This window comes from Hyperolius riggenbachi, chromosome 2 (assembly GCF_040937935.1).
Source record: "Hyperolius riggenbachi isolate aHypRig1 chromosome 2, aHypRig1.pri, whole genome shotgun sequence".
Taxonomy (NCBI): Eukaryota; Metazoa; Chordata; class Amphibia; order Anura; family Hyperoliidae; genus Hyperolius; species Hyperolius riggenbachi.
The window spans coordinates 130,911,233-130,938,297 of record NC_090647.1 but is presented as its reverse complement, the minus strand read 5'-3'; the positions used below and the strand labels follow the sequence as shown (position 1 = coordinate 130,938,297).

The following is a 27,065-nucleotide window of genomic DNA, read 5'->3' as shown; positions in this document are numbered from 1 at the left end:
TCTAAGGTTTTATGGACTGATAAAATGAGTGAGTCTTGATGGGCCAGATGGATGGGCCCGTGGCTGGATTGGTAAAGGGCAGAGAGCTCCAGTCCGACTCAGACGCCAGCAAGGTGGAGGTGGAGTACTGGTTTGGGCTGGTATCATCAAAGATGAGCTTGTGGGGCCTTTTCGGGTTGAGGATGGAGTCAAGATCAACTCCCAGTCCTACTGCCAGTTTCTGGTAGACACCTTCTTCAAGCAGTGGTACAGGAAGAAGACTGCATCCTTCAAGACAAACATGATTTTCATGCAGGACAATGCTCCATCACACGCGTCCAAGTACTCCACAGCGTGGCTGGCAAGAAAGGGTATAAAAGAAGAAAGACTAATGACATGGTCTCCTTGTTCACCTGATCTGAACCCCATTGAGAACCTGTGGTCCATCATAAAATGTGAGATTTACAAGGAGGGAATAAAGTACACCTCTCTGAACAGTGTCTGGGAGGCTGTGGTTGCTGCTGCACGCAATGTTGATGGTGAACAGCTCAAAACACTCACAGAATCCATGGATGGCAGGCTTTTGAGTGTTCTTGCAAAGAAAGGTGGCTATATTGGTCACTGATTTGTTTTTGTTTTGTTCTTGAATGTCAGAAATGTATATTTGTGAATGTTGAGATGTTATATTGGTTTCACTGGTAAAAATAAATAATTGAAATGTGTATATATTTGAATTTTGTTAAGTTGCTTAATAATTATGCACAGTAATAGTCACCTGCACACACAGATATCCCCCTAAAATAGCTAAAACTAAAAACATACTAAACTACTTTCAAAAATATTCAGCTTTGATATTGAGTTTTTTGGGTTCATTGAGAACATGGTTGTTGTTCAATAATAAAATTATTCCTCAAAAATACAACTTGCCTAATAATTCTGCACTCCCTGTATAGGATAAACAGTTAGGCCTGGTGCACACCAAAAACCGCTAGCAGATCCACAAAATGCTAGCAGATTTTGAAACGCTTTTTCTTATTTTTCTGCAGCGTTTCAGCTAGCGTTTTGCGGTTTTGTGTAGCGGTTTTGGTATAGTAGATTTCATGTATTGTTACAGTAAAGCTGTTGCTGAACAGCTACTGTAACAAAAAACGCCTGGCAAACCGCTCTGAAGTGCCGTTTTTCAGAGCGGTTTGCGTTTTTCCTATACTTAACATTGAGACAGAAACGCATCCGCAATCTAAAATCTGCAGCAGCCTGGGAGTATGCGTTTCTGCAAAACGCCTCCCGCTCTGGTGTGCACCAGCCCATTGAAATACATTACCCTAGCAGATCCGCACCCGCAAGTGGATCGCAAACTGCAGCCGAACCGCTCTGGTGTGCACTAGGCCTTATTGTGGTTTTGGAGAGAATAGTGTTAACTTTACTGGAAGAATTCTTCCTGTAAGAATTTGCCTGTTAATAAAGCAACACCTGCTCAAATCCAAGGATTGGCAGCAAACTGACACTAGACAAGACAAATAACATTTAATATCGTTCTCTTCTCCTGGCGAACAAAGCGGCTAGGACACGCTCTAAAGGCAGTATTAGTGTTGGGGAGACTTTCCTAAGGTCTTCTACTGAATTGGTGCTTGCTTACTGAACAGGCAGAGCCGAGATTTTAACCCTGGTCTCCTGTGTCAGAAGCAGAGCCCTTAAGGCGCCTATACACCTAACGATTTTCCCGCCGATATACAGCAGATTCTATCACTGTGATCGAATCTACTGTGAAATCGTTGCGCAAACGCAAACTATTGGTTTCCGTCCGAAATCAATCGTTCCCGTCGAGCCGTCTGTGCGGAAGATTTTTCTCGATGGTCGGCCGGTCGGGAGTGCGTCGATAGCGGCGTTCGAATGCCCGACGACCAACGCAATACAGCGGCAATACATTACCACCACTCCACATCACTGCTGCTCCGTCTTCGCGCTGGGGTCCGAGTCCAGCAGGCTTCACTTCTTCCTGTCTCGGCAGGAAGTTTAAACAGTAGAGTGCCCTCTACTGTTTAAACTTCCCGGGACAGAAAGAAGTGAAGCCTGCCGGAACCCGGAGCCCAGCGGAGAAGAAGACAGCGGTGACATCCCGGACACGCGCCGGCGGAGCAGGTAATGTATGTGGGGGGGGGGACCACCACAGATGGCAAATCGACCAGTGTATGGCCACCTTTAACCAGTGCACTATCCAGCCACCAGTTTCTTTTAGCAGCTTTGCGGAATGCCTGTACTTCACCTGCACATTAGGCCATGTTCACAGTGGTGCATTGGGGTGCAGTGTAACAGCTGCTGCACCTCCTATGTGACAGACAACCACCAGTGGGTGTGATGCGATATAACTGGTTGCTGTATGGGAACGCATTGCATGTTGTGCATTACTGGTAAATGAAAATGTTAACAGTAGAAGTGAAGCATACTTTGCATTGATTTTATGCTTCACTGCACCTGATGTAACATGGATCTAACGCATGGCGCCACTGTCCCGATCCATTGCATTCCTTTTATGCTTCACTGTACCTGATGTAATGTGGGTCTAACGCATGGCGCCGCTGTCCCGATCCGTTGCATTCCTGCTGTCACAGGGAACAAACAGCCGCTGTGGACGAGACTTAAAACAAATAACTGAAGTGCACCTGAGACGGGATATTAAAAAAAAAAAAAAAAAAACATACCTACGGTTGCCTCCAGCCCCCTCCAGGCTGATTGCTCCCTCGTCATCCCCCTGCACCGCCTGTATCCTCTGCAATTCAGCCCGGAAAGTCCTTTAGTCAGTGCAGTCTGGTCGTGCGCACTCCCCTGCCGTGCTCCCTCTTGTGGACGGGAGCTTTCTGAGCCTGTGCAGTAGCAGTGTGCAAACGCAGAACACTCAGAGCGATGGGGGCACATGTCTGGCCCGGGCCACGCATTCGCAGTACGTCCCAGTCTGAAGGACTTTCCAGGACAATTTGCAGAAAACGCATGTGGCGCAGGAGGAAGGCAAGGGAGCTATCAGGCTGGAGGAAGTTCCAGGTATTTTCAGAGCATCATGACTCTCAGTATATGCTGCAGGAACATGTGAACAGTAGAAGCCAGTGAAGTTTATTAATAGAAACCTCACAGGGCCTTTGGCCAGAATCCGGGTCATATACTATATTCTTTTGTTTTGCTATCAGTTATTTAATGACTGCTGTCGTAGTAATGCCTCTCCTCTTGTATGCATTGTTCGTGGGCGTTCCAGTTTGCTAGTAGTATGACTAAACAAGTTGTGACAATGAAAAGATTAGGGTGTGAATGTAAGTCATTACTAGAGAGACAGTCTATCATTTCTTCAAACCAAATCCGCAATTAAGAGCAAGGTTAATTGTTACTAGATAAACTTGATTTTAAAAAACATTTAAGTATATTTTGTTGTATTATGATTTACCTGCGAAACCGGAATAATTGGTTCTATCAAATAAAAAACCAAAGGGACTTTTTTGCTTTATTCCTTCCCTCACTCCGTCCCCAGGACCCATTGCTGCTCTGGCCTCCCCCTTCCACATGCATTTATATCTTGTTGGGAAGCTAGTGCCCTTGCTGGCACCTTTGAACATGACGCCCTGAGCGACCACTCAGGTCAAACCCTCTGTGTGAACTAGCCCTAAGCTTACAGAACTGAGGAGGCACAAGACTATGATTTAGTATCATGTGTAGATGCAGACTTGGCCGGGCTGACGCAGAGGCAAGAGAGGCTCCAGCCTCAGAGTGCAGTGTAGAAGGTGGCGCACAACTCATCAGCTATCATTCCCCTATTGTGTTTGAAGCAGAGAGAAATAAGAAAAGAGGATACATGGCAGCAGTGACTGCAAGCCAGGCAACTAGAGATTAAGGCGTTGGGAGGGGGGGGGGGGGAGGGGGCTTAGGGGCCCTGAGACGCCTCTTAGTCCAATAGTAATCAATGTGATGGCTGAGGTGGGAGGGATGGAGGGGTGCATTTTGGTGTCTCAGACTTGGGTGCTGGAGGGCCTTGTCTCGGCTCTGGATGCACAAGGCCTTTAAATTGGCTACAGCGGGTTAGCCTTTTAAACCATGTTCTGTTAAATATTTATAGAGCAAAAACTATGAGATGAAAATGGAGGTGGATATGACCCGATTGAAAACAAACATCGATTTACTTGAAAATTATCACAAAATCTTTATTAATCCTTCACATAATAATTACTTTAAAAAAATCCCATAAAATGTGCTCCCAAGCTCCATGACCTCCCCCCCCCCCCCTCCCCCTGCCTAAGGTGTACACCTTGGTAATGTTTCGGGTAGAATGTGGTAGCTGCTCAGTGCTCAGTGTCCTGAATAAACAGCTGCCGATGTAGATTCAACTTTGGTAGAAAAGCAGATAAGGCACTTCATTCAAGGTACAAGCAGGTATAATTGCACAGTGTAAACTGCACAGCACCAGCACAATGCACAAGCAGTGGTGATTCACAGTTCATGTAAGCAGGATAGACTTCAGCTTTAGCAGCTTTGGATGCGTGTGGTACAAGTGGCTCCAATTTGCATAAGTGTAAAGCATGCAGCCATGCATACAGAAACCAGCATGTATAGTTGCACAGTGTAGCAAGTAAAATTGCACATCACCAGCATAATGCACAAACCATGATGATGCACAGTTCATGTGAGCAGAATGATTTCAGCTTTAACGCCTTTGAATGGATGTGATCTAAAGTGCTCCAGTTTGCATAAGTTTAAAGCTAGCAGCAGCGCATGCAGAAAGCATTATGCCGTCCAAGTTATGGCAGCCAGTCACATAGACAAGTCCAACAACCCAGATGCAGATCACCCCGAGATGCATATAGACCTCAAGTCCCAGATGACAGCAGTATGCCAAGCAAAAACAAACTAAGCATCTTGTTAACTGTAATGCCCACTGGGCTTCTTATGATAGTGTTGCTGCTGGTACTGCTAGGCATTTACCGCTGGTGCTGTTGAGCAGGTGAAGGAGTGGGTGAGGGTAGTCACGTTGGGTCCATGGAGCAGAGAGGCATGGAGGTCAGAACGCCAAACGCGCGTCCTCCAATTTATTTATAGTTTTTAAATATTTAGTAAAATACAGTATACCAAGGGCTAGTTGACAGTGCCTCCCGGCGCCCAAATTTAATATGTTAGCCAGTTAAAAAGCCGCGATTTGCAGCAAAAATGGTACATTTCGGCTCCTGCAGACACCTGATAGCGGGCGCCACCATGCACCCAAGTTTCTGTTTTCTACCGCTAAAAGGGCTGACCATTTTTTTCCTATAAGGGCTCCTGTACCCTTTTTACCTGATTCGCCGGAAATATTCAACTATTTTTACTCTTTTGCAGTGCTAATTCTGATAGTAAATTATCAGTAAATGATACTGATCTTTTACAAGAGCTAAACCTAACCCTATTCTTATACAGAACAAACACTTCCTCTGCCAAAGGCTAACGCTAACCACCCCCTTCTGATGTCTAACTATTAGCGATGTCGCGAACATAATATTTTTGCGGACTTCCGATAATGTTTGCAAACCGCCATAGACTTCAATGGGCAGGTGAATTTTAAAACCTACAAAGACTGGCCACAAAGGTGATGAAAAAGTTGGTTCAAGCGGTCTAACACCTGGACTGTGGCATGCCGGAGGGCGGAGCAGTGCTTTTCAGCGCTGCTAGATTTGGGCGCAGCCGGCGCCTCCATAGACTTCAATAGGAATCACTCCTATTGCAGCGCTCAGTTAATAACGTAGGCTCCGTCACAAGACGGAGCCGAGGTTGCTTAAAAGCATAATAGTTCGGCCTCCAGCAATCGCTGGAAGCCGAATTATTTCATTCCCCCACTATCCATGGCGGCCTAGAGGGGGAATAGTATTTAACACGGCCGGGACTTGTGCAGAAGCAGGATCAGCCATATACCGCTGTATCCTGCGCCCAAGTCTACCGGCGCTGATTTCAAATGTACTCCCGGAGGGGGATCCATGCCAAAAGTCCAACCAAAAATTACGGAGTTGACGCAAAGTCTGGTTTTAATCCCTAAATGGCAGAAATCACATTATGCACAACCCTGGGTGTCAGTGGGCTGTGGAGTGTCACACACAGAGAAATGCAATAGTATTATCAGAATACAGTTAAATAATGCACTGGAGTGGTTCTGTGCGTGCAACTTAATGAGGCAACAAAAATAGCAGTAGTGTGCGCAGAGTTCTGGGTGTCAGTGGGCTGTGGAGTATCACACACGCAAAAAAAAAAAACACTGGCTAGGGCACAGGGCTAGCCCTCAAAAGGGCTGTTTGGAGTGCTTTCGCAGCAAGTGAGGCACAAGAACACAGGCCTAGCTATTGCGTTCCCTACCTATCTGCAGCAAGTCTGACCCTGCTCTCTAATAGTCAGCAGCCAGCAGAGAATGAATCCAATATGGCCACCACAAATGCTTTTTGATGGGGGGTGGGGAGTTCAGGATGGGGTGCTAGCTGATTGGCTGCCATGTGCAGGGCCGGTTTAAGCAACAATGGGGCCCCAGGGCAAAATAAACCTGGGGGCCCCCCCCCCCCCCCAACATATACCCCGGAACAAAAATCGGCATTAGGGGACCTTTTTTGCAGCTGGTATAGTCAGGGTGTGAAATCCCAATCGGTCAGAGCTCCACATTCTGGCTATCCCAGCCTGCATGGGGGACAAGGGGTTACAAAGTTTCAGGAGGGGGGACCCCACATAATTTTAAAAAAAAAATAAAAAATTCCCACACTCTAAACATAAAAAAAAATTGGGAAAATAGGAAAAAAATACCAGGGATCTTCATACAGCCATATGGCGGCTGTATAGCGATCCCTGGCCAAAGCGCTGCGGCTGCGTATGGACCCCCTGGAAACCCCGTCAGGAAATTTATTGCGCTTTCGTTTGATGCATGTAAAATTACACTACCCTTAGGGCCCGTTCACACTGCACGCGTTTCCAGCCGCGTTTTGGAAACGCGTGCAGGTGGCCAAAACGCACGACATCAGACATTGCATAGAGTGCAATGTCTGATGTTCACACAGCATGCGTTCCGGACCTATGCGGTCCGGGAACGCATGCTGCACGCAGATTTTACAAAAACGCGCGGCTGTCCCATTCACTTTTCAGTGATGGGATCAGCCACGCAACGCATACGAACGCGGACATGCGTGCGTTCGTACGCGTTGCGGTCCGCATGCGTTGCGGTCCGCATTTTGTAGTCTGAACGGGCCCTTAGGTTTGCTACTAAAAGTGACATTTACCGCATTTAAAACTATACTTTTTTTCCTTCTAAACTTTAAAATCGATTTTCTCAAAAACTATAAGGTCTTTTTGAAAAATTGTTTTTTCCTCTTATTCCTAATGATCTCCTTAACATATCCTGCAAATTTAGGATTTCTAGCATTTAAGGTGGATTTGCTATTAACCATTAAAGTCGGCAGGTTTTTAAATGTGTTTTTTTTCCCCTTTGAAACTTTAAAATCGTTTTTCTCAAAAACTATAAGGCCGATTTCCAAAAATTTTTTTTCCTCTTGTAGCCACTGGGGGCCCCTACAAGCTCTGGGGCCCTGGGGCAGCTGCCTCCTTTGCCTTAATGGTAGCGCCGGCCCTGGCCATGTGTCTGCTGACTGTGGGGTAAGGGGTCAAAGTTTGGCTCCATGATGCTGTATAGGGGGTGGGTCGAACACGCCATATGTTCGCAGTTCGCGCATACGGTCTGCCGGCGAACTGTTCCGGCTATCTCTACTAACCATAACAACCACCCTTTTGCGGATGCCTAACCTTAACAGATGGCCTAACGGGCCCACTAATAAGAAAAATGATGAAACCTGCACTTCCAATGTGTGTCTGTCTACAGTCTGTGGAGTATTTTCTCCAAGTCTATTTCACAACCATAGTATTCCATAATATTCCAACAGTCTGAAACAGGCTGTCTGCATGTTGGGTTGGTGTGGCTCTTTACAATTGAAAGCTATAGGCTTGCTACACACCAGCGGTTTTGGATGTGGGTATGGCTTCTGGGGCATAAAGAGATAATTTGCATATTCAGTAGTGATGCATTGTGGGTAACCAGTTACACACTTAAATCTGAATGATCACAAATACCTGCTGTTGTAAGTATTCCATAATACTAGAAAGGGAACCTATAGAAATAGTTAACTTTCAGGTACTGTATTATAGGTGTGCCTGCCAAGGTAAAAAAAGATGCAATTCTTTTTCCTTTCTTTTTTTCTATTACAATATCTATGGCCTCTTTGTTTGATTTGTAATGTAAATCTAGTAGTAGATAATGGTCACATGTACTGTTGTGCAATATGTGTTCATGTTTGGGCGTAGCATGTTTGTCATGATAGGCAGACCTACTAATAGAGCAGCCTGAGACACAGCATGTGAGTCATTTCTCACACAACCTAATGTGCATTGCTAATGTGCATGTTCCGAAGGGTGTAGCCATTATCTTAGGCACTCAATTTCTAAGAGCGTAAATCCACAGAAATCTTCTTAACTACAGCACCTTATGCCTCCCCCTCATCACCTGAAAACTAATTTCAGACAATGCTTTAAGTGGACCTGAACTCTTGCACAGGACAGAATAATAGACAAATATATGCGCGCTGCGTTTTACAACCAGGACTGATAAAGGATATTGGGTTCTTTTCACAAAGCATTTGGTAATGCTGAAAACTGCTAATTTTTACTGTGATCACCTTCCAAAGTTACAATTCACTAAACGTATCTCTGCTCAGAAAATCACAGTTCCCTACTAGTGAGCAGGGCCGGATTTGTACTTTTTGCCACCCAAGGCCAACTTTCCCCAACCGCCCCCCAACCAACAGCATCTTAATTAACACCCCCTCCCCTCATCCGTTCCCCCACCCACCCAACACATTTCCTCCTCAAGCTTCCATGTTTCCCCCATCGGCATGAGCAACTTGATTATTTTTATTATTATTATGCATTTATATAGCACTGACATCTTCTGCAGCACTTTACAGATTAAATAGTCATGTCAATGACTGTCCTCAGAGGAGCTAACAATCTAATCCTACCATAGTCATAGTCTAATATCCTACCATATTATTATTATGTATTTATATAGCAGTGACATCTTCTGCAGCACTTTACAGAGTACATAGTCATGTCACTGGCGGTGGCTGGATAGTGTGCTGGTTAAGGGCACTGCCTTTGACATGGGAGACCAGGGTTTGAATCCTGGCTACAGTCAGTACCTATTCAGTAAGGAGTTCATGGCAAGACTTCCTAACACTACAGGGTGGCCTCTTGAGTCCCAGTGACTGCAGCTCTTGAGCCCTTTGAGTCCAACAGGAGAAAATGGCTATACAAATCTTCCAATTATTAATCACAGTCTAATGTCCTACCATATAATTATGTATTTATATAGCACTGACATCTTCTGCTGCACATTACAGAGTACATAGTCATGTCACTGACTGTCCTCAGAGGAGCTCATAATCTAATCCCTACATGCTCATATGACCAACATAGTCTAGGGCCAATTTAGGGGGAAACCAATTAAATTATCTGTATGTTTTTGGGATGTGGGAGGAAATTGGTGCGCCTGGAAAAAACCAATGCAGACATGGGGAGAACATGCAAACTCCATGCAGCTAGTGCCCAGTGTGGGATTTGACCCAGCGCTGCAAGGTCACAGGTTCAGAAACACAGCTAAGTTGTGGGGAAGCCATGGAAATTAGATGCACTAAGGTACAAGTAGGAATGAATTGGAAAGACAGGTTAGTTACTTAACCTTTCAAAATGTTTGGCTAGCATTAGGCCTCTGGGTGCAGCCCTCTCAGATGGCAATATTCCTTGTGGTTCAAATCATCCTAGTGAAGCCAGTTTCAGAATGACTACTGTACAGACATGCTGTTAGGAAGCTAGTCTGTACAATGTTGTCCAATCTTACCACACTCTATGTAAAGGGGTTCTTAGGTTCCTTTTAGTGTCTCACAAAAAAAAAATCCTAGACACACACACCCACACCCACACACCCCTACACACCCCTACACACCCCTACACACCCCTACACACCCCTACACACCCCTACACACCCCTACACACCCCTACACACCCCTACACACCCCTACACACCCCTACACACACCTACACACACCTACACACACCTACACACACACCCCTACACACACCCCTACACACCCCTACACACCCCTACACACACCTACACACACCTACACACACCTACACACACCCCTACACACCCCTACACACACCTACACACACCTACACACACCTACACACACCTACACACACACACACACACACACACACCCCTACACACACCCCTACACACACACACACCCCTACACACACACCTAAAATGTCCAAAAAGGCAAAAAATGTTGGAAAATACAACATTTCTTTGACATATTTATACAATAAAAAGACAAAACCAAAAGCGGACAAGTTTCAGACCAATCGGTCATTACTTACAGGCAGCCCGAGGTGAAAGCTGCAGCAAAATACAGATACTTACCTAGGAATCCTCCAGAGGCTTTTTGTGTCCTCCTTGCCCTCCCCCACAGCCTAGGACCCTCTGGAACATCACAGCAGCGTTCCTCTTCATACACAAGGACTGATGTACTGCCTGCGTGAGTATGGCCTCACCTTTTCAGTAACAAGGAGTTTCTTGTGTACATGCAGTTCCAGCTCACCTCGCAGGCGTCTCCATACCTGTGCAGGCACAGTACAGCCCTGGTCGTACACAGTGGAGAGTGCAGAAGCTTTTTGTCCAGTGCTGTGCGCTACAATGGTGAGGAGTAGTGTTGGGCGAACAGTGTTCGCCACTGTTCGGGTTCTGCAGAACATCACCCTGTTCGGGTGATGTTCGAGTTCGGCCGAACACCTGACGGTGCTCGGCCAAACCGTTCGGCCACATGGCCGAACTAAGAGCGCATGACCGAACGTTCCCCGAACGTTCGGCTAGCGCTGTGATTGGCCGAACGGGTCACGTGGTTCGGACCCGAACGCGCTCTGATTGGCCGAACGGTCACGTGGTTCGGGTAAATAAATACCCGAACCACGTCATATCTCCGCCATTTGTCTGTGGGTTTAGCTTTGGGTAGGCAGGCAGGGTAGTTCGCGCTCCAGCCACGCTAGCCAGGGTCCCCCCTGTCATTGTGTCACTGCTGGGAACAGTAGTACACCGCTTGCTCAGCCACACTATATAGCATTCTGTTTACTGCCACTCTGTGTACCTCGCTCAGCCACACTATATAGCATTCTGTTTACTGCCACTCTGTGTCTGCTGGGAATAGTAGTACACCGCTTGCTCAGCCACACTATATAGCATTCTGTTTACTGCCACTCTGTGTACCTCGCTCAGCCACACTATATAGCATTCTGTTTACTGCCACTCTGTGTCTGCTGGGAATAGTGGTACACCGCTCGCTCAGCCACACTATATAGCATTCTGTTCACTGTTCTGTGTCTGTTTGGAATAGTGGTACACCGCTCGCTCAGCCACACTATATAGCATTCTGTTTACTGTTCTGTGTCTGCTGGGAATAGTGGTACACCGCTCGCTCAGCCACACTATATAGCATTCTGTTTACTGTTCTGTGTCTGCTGGGAATAGTGGTACACCGCTCGCTCAGCCACACTATATAGCATTCTGTTTACTGTTCTGTGTCTGCTGGGAACAGTAGTACACCGCTCGCTCAGCCAGAGTATATAGCATTGTGTTTACTGCCACTCTGTGTACACCGCTCAGCCAGACTATATACCATTGTTTACTGACACTCTGTGTACACCGCTCAGCCAGACTATATACCATTGTTTACTGACACTCTGTGTACACCGCTCAGCCAGACTATATACCATTGTTTACTGCCACTCTGATTCTGCTGGGAACAGTAGTACACCGCTCGCTCAGCCAGACTATATAGCATTGTGTTTACTGCCACTCTGTGTACACCGCTCAGCCAGACTATATACCATTGTTTACTGACACTCTGTGTACACCGCTCAGCCAGACTATATACCATTGTTTACTGCCACTCTGATTCTGCTGGGAACAGTAGTACACCGCTCGCTCAGCCAGACTATATAGCATTGTGTTTACTGCCACTCTGTGTACACCGCTCAGCCACACTATATAGCATTGCGTACTCTGCCAGTCAGTGTGTATATTGCTGGGATCAGTAATACTCCACTCACCGTCAACCACTATATGAGCTCAACATGAGTTCCCCAGAGACCTCCGCTGTGAGCAGCACTCCCAACAACAGCAACAGCCAACGCCCCACGCAAGCTATAACATCCACCCCAGCAGCCAGTGGTCAGCAGCAGCCCTCCCCGGAGGAGAACGTTGTGTCCATCAGTCCGTCGCCAGAGCGATTAATGAGGGCTGCCATTGAGGAGATGATGGGGCCTGATGTGGAGGAGGAGGTCTGGCTCAGGCCAGCATCCCAAGTTAATGTTGAGGACGATGAGGGGTCTGTGTCTGGGGATGTTGGGGTGGCAGAGGTGGTGGGTGGGTCAGACTCAGGAGAAGAGTTGTATGATGAGGATGATGATCGGGACCATCTGTATGTGCCTCAGAGTCCGACCCCGGAAAACATGTTGTATCGTGTGTTTAGGTACTAAAATCTGCGTTCCCTCCCAGTAGTGTTGGGCGAACAGTGTTTGCCACTGTTTGGGTTCTGCAGAACATCACCCTGTTCGGGGTGACTATATAGCAGACTATATAGCATTGTGTTTAATGCCACTCTGTGTACACGGCTCAGCCACACTATATAGCATTGTGTTTACTTCCACTCTGTGTCTGCTGGGAACAGTAGTACACCGCTCACCCGCCACTGTATAGCATTGTGCTCTGTGTCACTGCTGACAATAGTGGTACACCGCTCACCCACCACTGTATAGCATTTCTGTACTGCCACTGTACTGCTGCCAGTCAGCGTGTACTTTAAGGATAAGTGAAATGAGGAAGAAATCCGGTGAAAGAGGGAGGGGCAAGGGAAGAGGTGTTTCCCCTGACGGTTCACGTACAGGCCACAGGGGAGCACCCAAGAAAACCCACTCAATACTGCCCATGTTGTCCAGGACAACAACCCTCACAGATCCAAAAGAACAGGACCAGATAATTACTTGGATGACCTCTCAAGCGTCCAGCAGTGGGTTAAGCAGCACCAGCACATCACGCACGAGGTCCGAGTCCTCAGCCAGTTAAAGTCTGGGCTTTCTTTGAAGACTGCACTGAGGATGTTACCATGGCGATTTGCAAGGTGTGCAAGACCCGCCTGAGCAGGGGGAAAAGTATTAACAACCTCTCCACCACCAGCATGAGCCGCCACATTCTATCCAAACATCCCACTCTGTGGGCAAACGCGGCAGGACAGGGTACCACCAGCAACACTGCCTCCCTTGGGTTCACCAGACTCACCACCAGACCCGCCTCAGCAGCAGCAGTAGCCCAGCCATTGCGTGGTTCACAACATTCACAAACATCAGACGATGCTGACACTGTCACTTTCCGGACTAGTGCTCTTGAGGTCTCCCAGTGTTCATCAAACACAACAACCAACAGCCCTTCGGTGTGCAGCGCTACGGTTGAGTTGTCTGTCTCTGAGATGTTTGAGCACAAGAGGAAATTGCCAGCAAATGACCCCCGGGCCGTGGCAGTAACAGCCAGCCAGCATAGCCAAGCTTCTGGCCTGCGAAATGCTGCCATATCGAGTGGTGGAGACAAACAGCTTCAAGGGCATGATGTCAGTGGCCATCCCACGTTACGTGGTTCCCAGCCGCTACCACTTTGCGCGCTCTGCAGTGCCTGAGTTGCATGAGCACGTGGTCAGTTAAATAACCCGAAGCTTGAAGAATGCCGTTGCCTGCAAGGTTCACCTCACCACTGACACCTGGACGAGTGCGTTCGGCCAGGGTCGATACATCTCCCTTACCGCGCACTGGGTGAACCTTGTGGAGCCTGGCAGCGATTCCTCACCTGCTACGGCGCGGGTGTTGCCCACGCCGCAAACAGCTGGATAACAACAGCAGCACCTACCTCTCTGACTCCTTCTCCTCCAACGCATCTCAAAGCTGTACCTCATCCGGAAATGCTAACCCAGCACCAGCAGCAGTAGGATCGTGGAAGCAGTGCAGCACAGCTGTTGGCATGCGTCAGCAAGCGTTGCTGAAGCTGATCTGCCTTGGGGATAAGCAGCACACAGGGGAGGAAATTTGGAGGGGAATAAAGGAACAGACGGATTTGTGGCTGGCACCGCTGGACCTGAAACCGGGCATGAAGCTAGACACCTGGCACGAACTGGCAATGTACGCAATAGAGGTGCTGGCTTGCCCGGCAGCCAGCGTTATGTCGGAACGCTGTTTCAGTGCTGCCGGAGGCATCATCACAGATCGGCGTATCCGCCTCTCCACAGAAAATGCAGACCGTCTGACTCAAATTAAAATGAATCAATCCTGGATTGGAAACGACTACGCAACACTCCTGGACCCCAACCAAGTAACATGACCGATGAACATCTGGGATGGTTTAGCGTTTCCGGTCCCTGTTTATTGAACCTCTCATCTGTATTACATTTATGACTGCATGGCGGCAAAAAGCATTGCTGCTATATCCGCACGCTTTTTGTCCTCATGCAAGGCCTGGGTTGTTGTGTCTCACAAAGCGTGGCCTTCTCCTCCTGCGCCTCCTCCTGTTCCATCACGTGTGCTGCTGCTGCTGCTGCTGCTGCTGCTGGGTTACCGTTGCCGGTCCCTGTTTATGGAACCTCTTATCTTTATTACATTTATGACTACATGGCGGTACAAAGCATGCTATCCGCACGCTTTTTGTCCTCATGCAAGGCCTGGGTTGTTGTGTCTCACAAAGCGTGGCCTTCTCCTCCTGCGCCTCCTCCTGTTCCATCACGTGTGCTGCTGCTGCTGCTGCTGGGTTACCGTTGCCGGTCCCTGTTTATGGAACCTCTTATCTTTATTACATTTATGACTACATGGCGGTACAAAGCATGCTATCCGCACGCTTTTTGTCCTCATGCAAGGCCTGGGTTGTTGTGTCTCACAAAGCGTGGCCTTCTCCTCCTGCGCCACCCTCCTCCTGTTCCATCACGTGTGCTGCTGCTGGGTTAGCATTACCGGTCCCTTTTCCTGGAACCTCTTATATGTATTACATTTATGACTGCATGCCGACAAAAAGCATGTTACCTGTGCAAAGAAAACAGACATTTCCCGCATTTAAAAGACAGTTTTCCCTTTGAAACTTTAAAATCGATTTTCTCAAAAACTATAAGCTCTTTTTGCTAAATTTTTTTTCCTCTTGTACCCACTCCCAAGGTGCACATACCCTGTAAATTTGGGGTATGTAGCATGTAAGGAGGCTTTACAAACCACAAAAGTTCGGGTCCCCATTGACTTCCATTATGTTCGGAGTTCGGGTCGAACACCCGAACATCGCGGCCATGTTCGGCCTGTTCGGCCCGAACCCGAACATCTAGATGTTCGCCCAACACTAGTGAGGAGGAGGAGGACACAGGAAGACTCTGGACTATCCAGAGACTTCGCTTTACCTAGGTAAGCATTTGGTTTTTTTTCTTGCAGGTTTCACCTGAGGTACATTTTAAGGTCCGAAGCATGACAACTTTGGCTCTTTGTGCCCATTGTAATTTAATATGTCTGGCTATACAGAGATTTCGTGTTTTCTTATATAATTGCGGATCTATTTTTTGCCTTTTTGATCATTTTAGTGCTGATAAAGCTAGTGGATGACATTTCTACTTACAATAATCACAGCACTTTCCTGTACTGTAAAGAAAAAATACTGCCAGTTTATAATCTTAAAATGGCACTCTGCTTTTTAAAACTGAGAACAAAACAGCATTGATCAGAAAGCAATCACCCAGAAGGGTCCCTATATATATTAACACAACATTAGGAGCTGGGCATACAGTTCACACCAGGGTCGGACTGGGACACTGGGGGCCCACCAAAGAAATTTCAACCTGGGGCCCACACATCCCATGATTGCGGTAAAAAAGGGCGTGCCAATGCAACAGAAGGTGGGCGTGGTCATGATGTATTATGGACAGGGCCAAATGTACATGATCTTAGCAGCATTGTAATTCAGAGACACTGCTGCCCAGCAAAACTTTGCTGGGCAGCCCCCTCCCCTCCTTCAATATAAAGTAATGTCCTACTTTGCAGAGGTTGCGACCACAGAGGTTGCAAGTCGGGGCCCTTGGGCCAAAGGGCCCTAACTCAACTACAGTATTACCTCTCTATTGGTCCTGTGCTCATAATAATCACTTCTATAGATACTTTGAACAGTGGTAATCATTAACAAGCTGTTCCCCATCCCCTACTTGCACCTCTGACACTGTTGTTGCCATTGGCAGGTTTTGGTGCATCGTATCAATTGTTATGTATAGAGTGCTTGGGGGGCCCCATTGTAAAATTTGCATCGAGGCCTACAGCTCCTTAGCTACACCACTGCTCTCAGCATGAGTGCTTACAGCACTGAGAAGATAATTTTTGTGCTGCAGGCAGCAATTGGAGCTCTGTCAGTCAAGGAGGGGGGGTTCATCCAAGACCTGGAGGCGGGACCCACCGAGGGAAAAAACTGTACTACTGTGGCCCAGTTCGACCCTGGTTCACACTAGTAAATGTTTTCACAATTCTGTACACTTCAAATAAACAAAGGACAAACTGATGAAGGATGGATGAGTACCGTATTTGGTGGTTCCAGGAACAAGAACAGTGAGAAGCTGAGGACTGGGCTGCCTGCATTAGGCTAAATCTCTGCACAGTGGTCCGGCTCCCATCCCCCCACAACACATTCCGATGAGTGATCTTGCAGTTGCAGCTATTATCTTCTCTCTGTGAGTGTGTTATACGAGGTGTGGGAAGAGAAGAGCACACTGCTATAGGAAGTGTCAGACCTCGAAGCTACTGCAGCACGAGTGAACCACGAGGCAGAAGGGCAGCAAAATGTGACAGCCTTCCTTCCTCTTTGAGCAGTGCATAAATGGGCACATGCGAGCTACTACTCAGCACTGAAAGTAGAAATTTGAAAGGGGCGGGGAGCGAAATGTGATTCTAGACGATGGATGCCCCCGGAGACACCACACATGATCGGTACACCGGAGAGCAGCTATAAATACATGCTTTGTGCAGAGCGACACAGGGGTAGGTCGGGGTGGCTGCAAACAAACTTTGTGGCAATAAATCATTGTGGGGAACGGTGTGGACGGTAGCCCACTTCCTGTTGGGAGACGGGACATTGTTTAGCAGATTGACTGTTTGTTAGCCCGCCCCTTCCATGGCTCCACCCTAGGCACGGGCCTATAGTGCCTTCCCACAAATCCGGCCCTGCTAGTGAGGTAAATTACCGACTTGTGCGGTAATTACCTTGGGAATTGTCAAGAAATGTCAATTCACAAAGATTTCAGCATTTCAATTACCGGCAAAAAGTGTTCATTGTTTTTCTCCAGCTCACAGCAGCCGATAACTGGCTCTCCCCCTGCTGTTTCTGTGCAGTAACTCGACAGACAGCCTTTGGGTAGAGCCAGGCTAACAATAGGGAAAGCCACACAATCTGCTTCTCACTGTGATTGGATGCAACAGGGATGCCGGTGGATATTTCAGTGTATCAAAGCAGAAGAATTTGACAATTGTGCAGGCATCCCTGCATCCCTTTAGATGTGCATATTCGTATAATAGCACACAGAAGACTGCCCCCTGGTGGCTGCAGCACATCTAAATGGATGAGTTTAAATATGCACAGGATGGAAAACCTCAGGGCTCGTTTTCACTAGTGCGGCGTGCGTCTCGCAGACGCACGCCGCACTGAGCGGGTGGGCGGGATCGCAGGCGAATCCCATGAGCCGTGCCATGCACGGCTATGGGATTCGCAGCCTCCGCTGCGGATTCTGCGGGGGTCCCGGCCGAATCGCTCCCGCAAGTGATTCCGCCGCGGCGCCGTCATCCCCTATGGCAGTTTCTCCGTGCGATTCATGTACGGGGAAACTCTGCGGAATCGCGGCGGAAACCGCAATAGTGGAAATGGGCCCTCAGAGTCGCACACAGCTCCCTGCATGCCTGCTGTCCTGCTAGAAGGCTGGTAAATGACACTTACTGACCAGGGCTTTGTGAATTGAGGCATGTTTGTTCTGTAAATTACCGAACTTCTGCATCATGGGGGGGAAAACTTTTGTGAATTTAGAAAAAAGTGTAAAATATCGCAGGAGGTATTTTACTGTCCAAAATGCTTTTACCAAACTGCTTATTGTGAATAGAGCCCATTATGTCCAAAGTGAATCAGTTCTCCAAGGCCAGTGTCAAGCAATGAAAGGAGGAAAGGTAGCATCCAGTGCAGCTCTCTCAGCGATGGGATTTTACAAGTGTCTGTATCAGAAACTGGAGAGAGAACTTCACTCCACGGTGCAATACCTTTAATTCAGTTTGCAAATTGCAAAAGAAATGAATGTACAAGATCACATAAATTTGCAAGCATATCTCACATGCTGAATGTTCCACTTTTCGGACATTGACCGTGGCCAGCGAGAGACATCAACAAGGGTACATGGTAGTAGTAGAGATGGCCCGAACCTCCGATTTTCAGGTTCGCGAACTTCCGCAAAAGGTTTGGTTCGCGCGAACGTTCGCGAACCGCAATAGACTTCAATGGGGATGCGAACTTTCAAAACTAGAAACAATTATGCTGGCCACAAAAGTGATGGAAAAGATGTTTCAAGGGGTCTAACACCTGGAGGGGGGCATAGATGAGTGGGATAGACCCCCAAAAGTCCCGGGGAAAAATCTGGATTTGATGCAAAGCAGCCTTTTTAAGGGCAGAAATCACATTGAATGCTAAATTGCAGGCCTAAAGTGCTTTCAAACATCTTGCATGTGTATACATTAATCAGGTAGTGTAATTAGAGTACTGCTTCACACTGACACCACAAACTCACTGTGTAACGCACCGCAAACTGCTGTTTGTGTAGTGATGGCCGTGCTGGACTGGTGCGCACCATGGCGAGAGTGCAGGCCGTGGCGGTGTTCAAGCCCATATGGTCGCCCGGCTGTGGTAGCTCAATGATAGAACAACCGTGACTGTCCAGCTGGTCAAATTTGGTCTGTCCACAATGAAGCAACCTTATTATCTTCTTGTATGTAGGTAGGTGCCCTAGTATAGGTAGGTAGGCATAGGTAGGTGTCCCAGTATAGGTAGGTAGGTGCCCCAGTAGTTAGCTAGGCATAGGTAGGAGTCCCAGTATAGGTAGGTAAACATGGGTAGGTGTCCCAGTATAGATAGGTAGGCATAGGTAGGTGTTCCAGTATAGGTAGATAGGCATAGGTAGGTGCCCAAGTAGTTAGCTAGGCATAGGTAGGAGTCCCAGTATAGGTAGGTAGGCACCCCAGTAGTTAGCTAGGCATAGGTAGGAGTCCCAGTATAGGTAGGTAGGCATAGGTAGGTGACCCAGTAGTTAGCTAGCCATAGGTAGGAGACCCAGTATAGGTAGGTAGGTGTCCCAGTATAGATAGTTAGGCAGGGCCTGGCTGACACCGTAATAGCAACTACCAAGGTCCAGCTGCAACAGATATGGCTGTATAATGCAGTGTCAGTGGGCAATAAAAAAAAAAATCAGGAGAACATTAGCTCTCAAAAGAGCTGTTGAGGGGTTCTATTTTATCAATAACAATCAGCCAGGAGCAAGCTAACAAGCCTACAAGAGCCTAACGAATCATTCCCTATGAGAGTCTGCCAGCAGCTGTTCCTTCACTAATTACTGCAGGTACACGAGTGAGTGTAATAGCCAGCGCTGCCTGCCTTTTATAAGGGGGGAGTGGCTCCAGGAGAGAGTGTAGCCTAATTGGCTACAATGTGCCTGCTGACTGTGATGTAGAGGGTCAAAGTAGACACTAATGGCGCACTATGGGGGCGAACTCAACTTCCGCAAAAGTTCGCCTTCGCTGGCGAACGCGAACCATCGAAAGTTTGCCTGGAACCATTCGCCGCCGAACCGTTCGGGCCATGGTAGGTCTGGAGTCCAGGCAAGCTCCGTGTGCTGGGTGATGATGACGATGCCTATCTAATGCCAAGACCGAGCTCTAGCAAGCACCTAGCCGGTGCAGGAGAGAAGCTGACAGGCAGTGAATTCACTGCCTGTCAGCTGCCTGTCTGAAAGAGGCCTACGTGAAATAATAGTCCCGCCGGCAGCTGCATCCTATGTAGTGATTACTCCAGAAGGATCTATCTGTGAGGCAGACCCAATGCTTGGAGCAGCTGAGATCCTAAAGGTCCTGACGTCATTGTCCAACATTGCCACTGAGCCCCCGCTTTGTTCATCAGTTGTTCTTTCTCCATTTACTGCATTAATCCCTCTGGTTCTGTGTCTCAGAGTTTTAAGGTTCCAATTAATGATACAATCGCTACTGCACAGTTTTACCACTGTGTAATATGATGGGCTACCTAAAGTATCCATTTAAAATATATATGTTACGGACAGAACCCGAAGTGTGGCCACTTCTAGTTCTGGCCGGCCACTTCGGGTTCTGGCCGGCCAATGCGTGAAGTGGCCGCAGCGCAGCGGCCAATGTTAGAAATGGAATGTTTCCTTTTAATATGAATGTAGTTTTCCTGGCCGTCTCTGGCCAAATGTAGCAAAAAAAAAAAACAGTTCGTTCATTGAATGAAATGAAGCCGCCCGGCTTCTGCTCCGCCTCCTCTCCTCCGCCCCTGCCTCTCTCTCTCTCTCTCTCTATCTTCTTCGGGCAGCCGGCGGGGACACACGTGTCCCCGAGAGTCGTTCGTGGCGCCAGGAAAGCAGAGCGGGGAGGCTGCAGACATTGCTTCTGCCAGCCCCCGCTCTGCAGGGACGAACGACAGGATTGCCTGCCGCGACTAACGACTCTGGAGGGGACACGCATGTCCCCCGCTGCCAGTGTCGGGGAGAAGAGAGAGAGAGGCAGGGGCGGAGGAGAGGAGGCGGAGCAGAAGCCGGGCGGCTTCATCTCATTCAATGAACAAACTGTTTTTTTTTTTGCTACATTTGGCCAGAGACGGCCAGGAAAACTACATTCATATTAAAAGGAAACATTCCATTTCTAACATTGGCCGATGCGCTGCGGCCACTTCGCGCATTGGCCGGCCAGAACCCGAAGTGGCCGGCCAGAACTAGAAGTGGCCACACTTCGGGTTCTGGCCGTAACATATTCACCCTGTTTACTCTTCTATGTAGTGCTGCAAAAGACTGGCAAGGTGTGTGCTCACGACCAAGAAGCACCAGTTTTATAATCGCTGCAGATCAGCATCTCGGCTAATTAAAAACACAGCATGCGCCAATTTGTATCCGCTTGCCAGAATTTGCAGGGCTTAGGCCTTGGACCCACTAGCAGCACTTTTGTAAGTGCTTGTGATTTGTAAAGGTCTTGCTAATACAATGCTATGGGGTATTTTTTAAAAATCACATCGCTCAAATGGGATCACACACATAGAATTACATCAGCTAGAGCTTTTCAAAACACTGCCCCTTAAAAAAAAGTGCTGCTGGTAGGTACCAGACTTTAACTTCCCTGGCGGTAAGCCCGTGCTGAGCATGGGCTATGCCGCCGGAAGGCACCGCTCAGGCCCCGCTGGGCCGATTTGCATAATTTTTTTTTTGCTACACGCAGCTAGTTCTTTGAACGGGATCTCCTGATCTCCGATCGCCTCCGGCGATCGGAGGGGCTGGGGGGATGCCGCTGAGCAGCGGCTATCATGTAGCGAGACCTTGTCTCGCTACATGAAAAATAAAAAAAACGATTTGCTGCCCCCTGGCGGATTTTTAGCAATCCGCCAGGAGGGTTAACTACACTGTTATGCCCTGTGGTAGTTAGTCCATGCAAAAATGCTTGCACATTAACAGGGGTGCTGCATGTAGGCCTCCTATGCCCCCAGGAAAAGGGGGCAACACAAGCAGCACCCCTAAGCACACACATAACCCAGAAGCACCTCAACTGCACCCTGGTAAGGAGAGCATAGACATGGGCAGTGGGAAAGAGTTCCACAGGATGGGGGCAACTCTAGAAAAAGTCCTGTAGTCGTGCATGGGATTGCAAGTTGTGTGGGGTGGTTTGGAGGAGGTTGTTGGAGGAGCGGCCAGATGTGTATCTGCTGACCAGGTCAGAGATGTAGGTTGGACAGGACTCTAAGGGCCCGTTTCCACTAGAAGTGGTGCGATGCGGCTACATAGCCTCATTGCACCGCGGGTATGCAGAAAAACATGTACGGCAATGGAACAGTTTCCACTGTGTGCATGTTGTGGGAGTGGTGCGGAGCGATCCGAGAATCTGCAGCATGCTGCAGATTCTCGCACAGCTGCATCCGCCCGCAGCCGCGTCTCATCCCTTCAATTGACTTCCACATCCGGAAATGAGGAAGTGAGGTGGGCGCAGGCGAAAGTGATGCATAGCTGCATCACATCACTTTCGCCAATGGAAAAGGGCCCTAAGCAAAACATGTGACTTGAGAGCGACTCTACAAGGAAAGGCTAGCAGAGCAGGGGGAACCCCTCCTCTTCTATGCAGATTTGGTAAGATTGTGAAAGGGCAGCTTTCATAACCGCGTCTTGATTAAGGTTGATATGATCTATAAACCCACCCAATCAGGATTCATTCTTGATTTATATGAATCAGTCAGGTCATTATTTGTTCTAATATGTCATAACGTTTCTGTTCAATAAGTTCCTCATTATTAATGAATGACTATGTATATTTCTTATTTTTTCACAGGGCCCACAGTGTTGCTCGGATCTGGTGATAACATATCACTATGTGAATGCAGAACTTATGCACACTCTGGAATATTTCACATACCACTTGCGGGCGTATGGATACCAGTACCGCTATCAGCTACCATTGCCAGAAAATGCAGCCAGAATGCCATATCATAATGCTAATGTGACTGAAACCACAAATACAAGTACTTCAGCCAACTCAGCAACTCCAGGGAATTAAGTGAGGGACTGTTTCTCACAATCTGATCGACTGCTGCTCTTCAGTGTACTGTACTGGGACCTGTGTGATAGCACTGATTACTGTGTATATATAATATATACAGTATATCACAAATACTTGCACTTTTATTGACAAAAAGATGAAAAAAACCTGTATGAATCTTCTGATTGATAAAAACGTCCACAACGTCACAAAAAGGATTTCACTCAGGGCTGGTTCACACTTGGGATGCAAATCGCAACTGCAACCACGATTTTTGCGTTGTGAAATTACTGCGCTTTGCATTTGTGATTCCCGTTCAATAGAACCAGAATCCAATCCCAATCGCCCCAAAAAAGCTGCATGCAGCACGTTTGCGATATATATGCAAAGCGTGAACGCGGCGATCACATAGGGATACATTAGTAAAATTTCTTTGCTGATCACCTGACAATCAGCAAAGCACTGAAAAGCGCCCAAGTGTCACCTAGCCCTTACTTTGAGCTACGTCTACATTTGCACAATTTGTCGCCCAAAACATACCTATTTGTTGTTGGGTGGCTGTTTTCCAATGATCATTGTACAGAAACACTATTTGACTCGTAGCTTATTAGTATGCTCTGCTCTATGCAGGGAGTGATCCACAAGTGGCATTAAGTTGTGGGAACAATGTTGTGTATGTGTGTGTTTGGAGGGGGAGGGGACAGGGGTGTTGAATATTATGAGGAAGTTGATGCAGTGTCATGCACATTTTTCATGCATACATATGCATCTTGAAAATGGACCAATATAGGATCCTACCTCAGCTTCACTCGATTGGTCCATTTCAAGCATTTTGCATACAAATGTAATAATCCTGCATCAATTTGGAATTATTTGCATCTCATTGCCCATCCCTATTAATGTATGTGGTTGTATTTTTGTATTTTTATTTATGTACATTATCATATTGTTCACAGTAGCCAAGCTCTGTTTTTATTACATAATCATTTAATAGTCTGTGTCCTTTTCTGATGTGGAACACACAACCTGATGCTTTGTTCCTAGACGGTTTAGTTACTTCAACGCAGATTGTGTTTAAACCATTTATAAATGCAAACAAACTACAATCAAAAGAAGAGGAACGCAGATGATATACAATGTATGCTTGTATTCAGGGGCGCCCCTAGCCATTTTGTCACTTCAGGCGAGAAGACCTGTGGCGTCCCCCCCCCCCTCCCCCCCCATTAAAAGAAACATAATGCGGCTGTGTTTCACCTAAAAATAATCCTAATGCGTCACTGTTTCAGCAGAAATTACACTTATTGTGGCAGCTTTTCACCATAAAAATAAACGTATATGCGGCAGCGTTTCACCAGAAAATACACATAGGCAGGGCTCCACTTTCATGAGGCACAAAGTGGGACAGAAGGAGGCACAGGGGGACTGAATAAGGCAGACAGGGCGACATAGGGAGGCACAGGGGGACAGAAGGAGGCATGAGGGACAGAAGAAATCACAGAGGACAGAAGGAGGCATAAGGGAACAGAAGGAGGCACACAGGGGGACACAAGGAGGCACAATGGGCAACTAAATGAGGCACAATGGGGGGAAAAATGAGACACAAAGGAGGACAGAAGGAGGCACAGGAGGACAGAAGGAGGTCCTCAGAGGGGCAACGGGCAGTACAGGGGTACAGAAGAAGGCATGACGGTCAGAAGGAGGAACAAAAAAAGGACAGTGTGAGGCACAGGGCGACTGAAGGAGACACACAGGGGGACAGAAGGAGGCACAAAGTGAGGCAGAAGGAGGCACAAAGGGGGCACAATGGGGGACAGATTGATGCACAAACGGGAACAAAAGAAGGCACAGGAGGAAAGAAGGAGGTACAGGGGGACTGAAGGAAGCACACAGGGGACAGGAGGAAGCACAAAGGGGGCAGAAGGAGGCACAATGGGGACAGAAAAAAGCACAAAGGGACCAGGAGGCAGCACAGGGAGACAGTAGGAGACACAAAGGGGAACAGAAGGATGCACAAAGGGGGACAGAAGGACCCACAAAAGGGTGACAGAAGAAAACAGAGGGGGTATAAGGAGGCACAGGGAGACAGAAGGAGGCAGAGGGGGACAGACAGAGCCACAAGGAGACAGTAGGCACAAAAGGGCACAGAAGGAGGCACAGGGGGACAAAGGTGGCACATGGGGACTGAAGAGGCACATGGAGACAGAAGGAGGCACATGAGGACAGAAGGAGGCAGCGTGGGACTGAATGAGGAATAGGGGGGCAGAGGTAGCACAGGGGGACAAAAAAAGGCACAAGAGGACAGAAGGAGGCAGAGGTGGCACAGGGGGACTGAAGGAGGCACATGGAGACAGATGGAGGCACAAAGGGAGACAGGAGGCATAAAGGGAGACAGAAGGAAAAACGGGGTCAGACATGGCACAAGGGACTGAAGGAGGCACAAGGAGACAGGAGGCACAAAAGGAACAGAAGGAGGCACACGGGGGGGGGGGATGTACAAGGCACAGAGGGACACATTGGCAGCTTCCTGCAATTTATGCTAAGCAGACGCATTAAAAGCAAGTAATAGAACCCCTGTGGGGGTGGGGCTTATTCAGGGGCATGACTTCATCCAAGGGGCATGTCTTAATCCAGCAACATGGCGCCCCCAGGACCAATGGCACTCCTGGCAATGGCCTGTACTGCCTACGCCTAGAGGCTCCCCTGCTTTTATTCAAGAGCAAAGATAAGTTTTGACATTTGTTCTTGATTGTTTTGTTTATAGTTACATGAGTTACAACTTAAAGCAAGTCTAAAGCGATACTCCCCTAAGGAGAGGGACAGCTGTGTCCCCCATTAGCACGCTCCAACAGAGGGGTGGGAGACTGCTCACTTCTGCTGCTGTGGGAGGCTTTAGCAATCTTTGGGTGCCGAATGCTCCCGAAGATTGGCCGCTCCATACTGAACATGCGTGAGCATGCTCTCTTGCGCACTTGTGCATAGTGATGGCCTCACGAGTAGTTACCTACTAAAAATCGTGATTCAAATGAGGCTTAATTGCCTCAGCTGCGTGCATGGGAGACGTGGGGGTTAATTACCCAGAATTCCGTCGGCTTCTATGAATCCCAAATGTCTTGCAGGCGGCCTATGCATGGCTGGGACAAGGTCCTCTAGTACTAGAGGCTGGGATTTTAAAATGCCCCCCCCCCCCCCCCCATATTGGTCATACCTCACAACTTTTGAAATCAGGAAAAAGGGACTCTATGGGCTGGTGCACACCGAGCGGCTTTTTCAGCGTTTCTGCAGCCGCTTGCGGCTGCGGATCCGCTTGGTCAATGTATCTCAATGGGGTGGTGCACGGTGGAGCAGGAGACGTTTTGCAGAAACGAAAAATGCCGGGGTGAGGCATTTTTTGGATTGCAGGTGCGTTTCTGCCTCAATGTTAAGTATAGGAAAAACGCAAACCGCTCTGAAAAACGCCTGTTCAGAGCGGTTTTGCCGGCGTTTTTGTTACAGAAGCTGTTCAGTAACAGCTTTACTGTAACAATATATGAAATCTGCTATACTGAAATCCGCTGCAGCAATCCGCAAAACGCTAGCAAAACGCCATAGAAAAATAACAAAAAGCGCTTCAAAATCTGCTAGCATTTTGCGGATCTGCTAGCGGTTTTTGGTGTGCACCAGGCCTTAGATCCAACCCAGGCCACACCCTAATTTTACATATACCACACCCCTCTCTTATAATTGGTCCTCCCTGGTGTCTGATGGTCCTCCCTCTCTTTATCATTTCGCTTCCCTGGTGTCTAGTGGCTCCCCCCTCCCACATAAAGCCTCCCTAGTATCTAATGGTTCCCTGTCCTGTGCTCCATTAGCCTCTGTATTTTCAGCAGAGTATGGGCACAGCAGTAGCTATGCTTATCTCACCTCCTCTGGGCGTTCAAACAATGTCTACAGTCTGTTCTACTACAAATCACTGCTCGCTCTCTGGCCGGCATTCTGAACTTCTCACATTGGGCTCGATTCAGTAAACCGTGCTAAGTGTTAGCACGCCTGTGAAAAGCCCTATATCACGCCTAAAGTTAGTTTAGGCATGATAAATTCACATCTAAAGACTTTGGGCGTGATAACTCGGGTGCTAACTG

The 27,065-nt window shown here is 47.9% G+C and overlaps 1 protein-coding gene across 1 annotated transcript in view; it reads left to right on the top strand.

The window, feature by feature from the left end:
* Positions 1-24,141, top strand: part of LOC137544081 (glycoprotein-N-acetylgalactosamine 3-beta-galactosyltransferase 1-like) — a 66,135-nt gene extending 41,994 nt beyond the window's left edge. The window contains exon 4 of the mRNA XM_068265145.1: positions 22,741-24,141. Within this exon, the coding sequence (XP_068121246.1) occupies positions 22,741-22,965 (225 nt within the window). The 3' untranslated portion in view covers positions 22,966-24,141. The remainder of the gene's footprint in view (positions 1-22,740) is intronic.
* Positions 24,142-27,065: the final 2,924 nt, after the last annotated feature.